Source organism: Lethenteron reissneri, chromosome 47, assembly GCF_015708825.2.
Source record: "Lethenteron reissneri isolate LAM-NWPU_2019-01 chromosome 47, ASM1570882v1, whole genome shotgun sequence".
Taxonomy (NCBI): Eukaryota; Metazoa; Chordata; class Hyperoartia; order Petromyzontiformes; family Petromyzontidae; genus Lethenteron; species Lethenteron reissneri.
The window spans coordinates 321,446-328,226 of NC_083825.1; the positions used below are offsets into that span (position 1 = coordinate 321,446).

The 6,781-nt window shown below is 51.3% G+C and overlaps 1 protein-coding gene across 1 annotated transcript; it reads left to right on the plus strand.

The window, feature by feature from the left end:
• Positions 1 to 337: 337 nt before the first annotated feature.
• OCSTAMP (osteoclast stimulatory transmembrane protein) lies at positions 338 to 6,316 on the plus strand. The gene is made up of 3 exons (XM_061571307.1): positions 338 to 452; positions 1,894 to 2,987; positions 5,441 to 6,316. The coding sequence occupies exons 1-3, from the start codon at positions 404 to 406 to the stop codon at positions 5,972 to 5,974; spliced, it is 1,677 nt and encodes a 558-aa protein (XP_061427291.1). The 5' UTR covers positions 338 to 403; the 3' UTR covers positions 5,975 to 6,316.
• The last annotated feature ends 465 nt before the right edge of the window (positions 6,317 to 6,781 follow it).

Here is a 6,781-nt window from a genome sequence, read left to right on the forward strand (position 1 = left end):
ATTAACAAAATACAGATTTTTACACCATACAATTTTAGAACATTTCAAGTCACACTAATTCTATGTAATTGCACGGCCTACATTAGCCTGACAGTTATTTACAAAACACGGACATAGTGTCACCTGCAATTGAAACGTTCTTTAATAATATAAAGAGATTCATTTAAAAAATGCATTTCAGTGACATGACACCTACATCGACGGGTTCCCATGCTGGCGAAACCTTCTGCTGTTTGCGCCGATCAGCAACCAACAGCTCACGGCAAAAGGGACAGGGGTTCGTCACGTGGGAATTTCCTCTTTTCTCATTTTGAGACGGAGATTATGGTTTTGCAATCTGTCAACAACTTTTTTTATATATAAATTTCCTTCCTCCTGAAGAGGAGAAACCTCGTGGTCGCTCATGCAAAGACGAGACTCGGCTCCGAGAAAACACTCCGCCCATCAGCAAAGTAAGCTACGCACTTCACATCTACTGATTTCAATGAATCAAGATGATGTCATGTTCTATATAGTAATAACAATAATTATTCATTCTGAACAGTAATTTTTCAAACCACTGCTAGATGAAGGGGACTGTGTTTGTTAACTTGCTGGTATACAGGTCTTGCACTCGATCCCGACCCTGACGACCGTATATTTGTAGTTTGCGTTTCTCTCTCCCCGTGTTGGCGTGGATTCTTCTCTGGGTCCTCTGGTTGTTTCTCCTCGACACTCAGAAACATGCGTTAAGAGAATTTGGCTGCTGTAAATGTCCAAATGATAAGCCACTTCGTTGAGCCGTCATTGATATGCCAGGTCGATTCTGAGAAAGAGCTATATAGCTCGGTGGGCCTTGCCTGGTAAAATATCATTAAAAAGGTAAAATAGTGTGAAAATTAACTTTACTTAAAATCAGAGACAGCTGTCATTCTTCATCTTCCTGCAATCCTGTAATCGGAATACTGAAAGTAATGTTTTTATTGGAATAAAATGGCAATATAACGTGTATTGTGATGTTTTCGTATATTCTCGAGGATATAAATATTGTTCTGGTGAAATAATTACATTCATAGCACAAATTGAACAGGTTGAGCAATAAAAAAACGTGTCAATAATGGGTCTATGTTACTCCCACCTCTTCGGTGTCGCTGTCATACGTTTTCTAAAATTGTGCCGTTTCAATTAATGTCAATTTTTCATTGTTGTATGGAGCATCCCTTTCAGCCGGCTACCCAGCTAGTTTTGTTGGAAACGGCCCGCAGACCGGCCAGTAGCCAGCCAGGAACTGGAGGTATATATTATTTTTTATAGTCGTATGATGATTTTAGTTGAACATTATGCATATTTCCCTATATATCTCATTACATAAATGTTGTCTCTTGGGAATTCATCAAACACGCGTTTCATACCCGATTGGCTTTCCCATTCTTTTGTATGGTCGAGGGTTGATCGGAAGTGTTAGCATGTTCAGTGGCAAGGTTAGCAAGTCAGTGGATAGCTTCAGGAGCTGTCTGATAAATATTTTAAATTCTGCTGGCTAATGATTGAACAAGGCAGTGCTGTACTGTGTGGTTCATGGTTTGAGATTGATGACCTCAGTCACTCTATGGGCTATTCTTGATATTCAATCAGTAGAGGACACTGTTCTTAACTGCAAGGCCCACGGGCCACTGGTGGCCCCTGGTGGCCTTTAGTGTGGCCTCCAACAGGACATAAATGTGACAACACCCCATCGTCGTGCCGTCAAACCCCAATGGTTTCAAATGTGCGATGGCCCTCACGCTGATGATGTCTTATTAGCGAAAGTGGCCCTATCCTATGAAAATTATCGAAGGACACCACGCTATGAGCGCGTGCGAACGTGGATTTCCGTTGACCAGAAGGAGCCTGTGCGCATCTCTCTGCCCACAGATCGACCGCTGCTCGCCACCATGAACGACTCTCGCGATCGGCCCGAGGTGACATCCTGCGCCCCGGCACGGCTCCTGCGCGCCGCTTACTCCGTGTACCGCCTGCCGCACGCGACTACGCGGGGCGAGCGTGGCCTTCTGCTCGCACTGTGCCTGCTAACGTCCGCGCTCAGCAGCTGCTTCGCGCTCAAGGTGGTGTGGGAGGCGGAGGAGGTGCGGCCACCCATCCGCCTGGGCGTGACGGCCACTTACGTGGCCATGACTGCCGCGTTGCTCTTCTCTTCCAAGCAGCTGCGCTGCATTTCGCTGCTCGTCGTGCCGGCGCTGGGCACGAAGCGTGGCCGCGAGTACATCCTGTACGCCGCGGCGGCGCTGCTCGCGGTTCACACGGCTCCCAACACGTTCCACAACCTCAGGGCGCTGGGCGAGGTGTCCCTGTGCAAAGCCCTGAGCGGCATCCGCAGCGTCATCAACAACTCGGCGCGCAGGGAGGCCGTCGTGCGCGAATACGCCACGGTCGAGACGCAGACTGTCAAGGGCCTCTTGCAGTTCCACTCCGTCCAGTCAAATTACGTCTTTGACGTCAACACCAGAGACGTCTCGACGGAGCTCGACTCGCTGAGGCTCAAGGTGGAGAACGTGAGGCGCAACGTCGCGGCAAACTTCAAGACGTTCCAGGCCACCGTGGAGAAGGTCCGCGCGGTGCTCAGCACGGTGTTTTCCGTCGCGTCCGTGCTGTTGGTGCTCGCGCTGTCGGCCGCCTACCTGCGGAGCTACCTCACCAACGTCCTCTTCGACAACATCTACATCACGGAGGAGCTGCGCGCGCTGGCTCGGCAGACCGACCCGAGCGGGGAGGCCATGAGGTGCCTCAAGGCGGATGGCAGGCGGCAGCTCGTCGACTCCACCTCGCTGAGGCTGTCAAGGAAGGAGACGGAGAACTGGCCCCTGAGCATCCTGACCCTCTTCACCTGGCTGCTCCTCGTTACCCTTGCAATCGGCGTCGAGTACGGGGTCTACGCTCTCACCGACACGTTGCTCGCCCTGGCCGATACCATCCCGCCGGCGCATGCCGAAGTGCGACTCTACTATGAGGCACGTGCACGAGTCTCTCGTGTGCGTGCTGCGTTATGAACCCGGCGATCAGAGTTCGATACCTGCTCACAGGAATTGAACTAGGTTGACTCTGCCTTAAATGAGTACCTGGTGCAATGTGTAAAACATCACCACTCGGGAGACAAAGACGGCCGGGCGTGGTGTTGGCCACTCACCAACTCGTGTGCTATGCCGGCCCTCATACAGTAGGTGCTATTCGCTAACAGCACTTGCCCCAACAGTCTGTTTAGGCTATAAGAGGGATCTTTGTCTTTGTCTCAGGGTATTTTATCATTAAAAAGCTAAAAAGTGTGGCCCTAAAATGGCTTGCTCATGCCATTGCTGGTGGAAGGGCCCCCATTAAAAAAACTCGAGACTTGCCATTAAACTAACTCTGGTGACCCCTTTTATGCTCCATGGTGGACAGAGCCCCGCGGGATTAGTTACATAAATTGGCACCGTTTTTTCAACTGCCGTGCTGAGGTCAAACCGGCAACTATCAGAATTGCAAGTACAGTGTGATAACCATTTTACACCACAGCAGTATCCCAGAGTGTAAATGTTTGATTGGGTGGCACTGCAGTTAAGAGTGCTCAGCAGAAGGTTGTGAATTCAAATCTGGTTTGGAAGTCGACTCAGCCCAGCATTAGTCTGTGGTCAATAAAATGGATATCACTTAGGGCTGCCACTCCATCATTAATCTGGCCACCAGAACTTGCCGAGTTATGGGAACAAAATACATATGTACTTATATGTGTAGAGGGTCCAACTGAGTCCCAGACGTTGTTCCTTTTAGAGGCAACACTTTTATTTGTAACACCGTAACACTGTAACGCAAAGGGGTAACTGCCCCTTTACCAGGCCACAACCTAGGGTGGTGAGTATTGTCGGGTGAGTGGTGAGTATTGTCGGGTGAGTGGTGAGTATTGGCGGGTGAGTGGTGAGTGTTGAGACTGGCCAACAGAGGTGGGCAGAGGTGGGACAAAGTCATTGTTATGCAAGTCCAAGTCGAGTCTAAAGTCATCAAATTCATGACTCGAGTCTGACTCGAGTCCAAGTCACATGACTCGAGTCCACACCTCTGGAGGTGGGGCCCACGCCAAATGGTGGAGAAAGCAGTAAGGGGAGCTTCGTTGATAGAATGGGACAGCCCATGGGGATGATAAGACAAGCCTATGTCTAAGTCTCTACCTTGTTCTCGAACCCACGTGTTCCTCCTCCTGTGTCAGTGTAATACTCTTAGGTTTTTAGGTAAATTCACGTAGGTGTAATGTTCTTGGAGGGAGACGGAGTCTTCGTAGAGGCAACACGCTTTATTTCACCTAACAGTTTACACTAATCCCTAACACAAAGGGGTAATGGCCCCTTTTACCCACAACCTGGGGAGGTACAGCCTCCGGACTATCGTACCTACGACTCTCCCTACTTCAGCCCTCCAGCTGGCTAGACCTAGGGGAGGCTGACCCACCGCTGGCCCGGTGGGTCCCTGACCACTGGCCCGTCCAGACCCGGCCCTCACCAGGGCATCAGGCTGAGAGAACCTCAGGGTCCTAACCCCACGACCACTGGCACCGGACTGAGCCCCGGCCCTTAGAAGGACGTCGGCGGCTTGGGGTCCAGGGTCTTCTTCTTCTTCAGGCGGATTCTGGCTTCGGCTTGAGACGGGCTGACTCGGGCTCTCAGGGACCCGCCTTATATACTCTCTCTACCTGAGGGGCGGGGTTCTGGGGGATCGTCGCTCCTGCCAGCCCCCTCCCCTCAGAGGGGGTTCCAACCGCCGTTGGCCCGACCGGTCCGGACCGGTTCTACCCTCCCCCTGGTTGTGGCGCGTGTGTCAATCATGACCACCACATAGGTAAGAATAAAAAAAAAGTTATAAAAATAAATAAATAATAGCATAGAAATTCTAATATAAATAAAATAATAAATAACATAAATAAAATCCCTACGTGACTTTACTGAAAAAACCTAAGAGTATGAATCCTTGCAGTCACGAAAGCTTCAAATCTAGAATGTCAGTGTAATGCCAAGCGTGCACGTTTCCACACTCTTTTGTGCACATTTCAGCTTTTTTCCCATTGTCTTTGTCAATGTTTCTGGTCAGTCCTTCATAGCTGGCAATATGCAATGATGTAATACTATTTTTAATGATCAAATAGTTTTTTCCAAGATAAATTCATCCTATTGTTTACCGATATATTTGATTGGTTGTATCTTAAATCAGCTTCTAATACTTTTGCCGAGGTATACATGTCCTGCTGTGTTTGCCATTAATTTTCCTCCATGCAACCTTCTTTTATGAAGTTCTTAAATAGTTTCCGATAATTAATTTCCATCGGTTTGATAACGCCGCCTTCGGCTAATCCGACATCGCCAATGCAAATTCCTAGTCGTATCATCATCACCACCAACAGCACCAGCATCGTCATGAATCCCTCTGTGGGGCCCCGCAGGTTTACATCGACCAAACGTTTAAAGACCGGCGCTACCTGACGAAAGTGCTGCGTCGGCCCAACTTCACCCTGGAGTTCGCGCGGTGCCGCACGGAGCTGTCCCCGCCGGCGCCGCACGCGACGATCGGCGTGTACGCGCTGCTGCTGCTGGCGCTCGTCCTCGTCTTCCTGGGCTCGTACGCCCACCGCCTGCGCCGCAAGATCGCCGCCTCCTTCTTCCCCGAGGTGGAGAGCAGGCGCGTCCTGCAGCTGCACGCCCGGATGAAGACGTTGCACCGCCACAGGGCCGGGCAGCAGCCGGCACCGGAGCAATTGCCGGAGCGAAGATTGGGTCTGAGGAGGTGGAAGGGGGCTGGAGCGCCAAAGCAAGTGGCCGGTGGGGGGGACCAGTCGGAGGTTTCGGTATCGGCAGGGCAACCAGTGCGAGACAAGGGGATGGAGCAGATAAGGACGCTACCGCTGAGGCAGCAGCTGGAGCAAGCATTGGCAAAAAGATCAGGGACGGTGCCGAAAGTGGCCACCACGGCACTGTGAGATCTCGCCACGGTGGTTAGGAGATGTTAACTCCCTCGCCTGGTATGCAGGAGGACGTGAGTTCGATCCCGACCCTGACGCCTGCTGCTGTATATTTGGAGTTTGCATGTTCTCCTTGTGGTCGCGTGGATTTTTCTCCGGGTCCTCCATTTTTTTCCCCCTCCACATTTAAAAACGTACGTTTAAGTATATTTGGCTGAGATAAATCTCCACACGACAAGCCACTTCGTCGAGCTTATCATTTGTGGCCAACAGGTCGCTTCTGAGAAAGAGCTGCGACATAGCTCAGTGGGCCTTACCTGGTACAAATGTAATGCGAGCAAGGATTAAGGGGGGGTGGAGTCTGGGTCACGTGGGGAGTGGGTGGAGTTAGGGTCACGTGGGGGAGAGGATTTAGGGAGTGAACCGGAAGGGGAGGGGGGAGTTGAGACGGAGTGAAATACGGGGAGGTCACGCTGGGCAAGACGGAGAGTGTAGCGCGTTTGCCACGCGGTGGGAGACGTCGACGGCCATCGGTGTCAGACGCTAGAGAACGAGATGCTAGAGAGCTAACGGGGCAGTGAGAGGCTAGCTAGTGACGCTAGAGAGCGGGGCAGCGGTGTGGCTGCAAGGATCGCCTGACGGGGCAGCAGGGAGACTGCATAGTGGAACAGCGGGGAGCCTGCATAACGGAGCAGCCGAGGGCTGTGGAGAGGTCGTCGAGCGGGACGCGGGACTGAGCGAGACGCCGTGGTACGGAGATTCTACGAACCCAATAAAGGACAACGGAGATCGACATCTGAGAGAGAGTCCTTTATTACACAAATA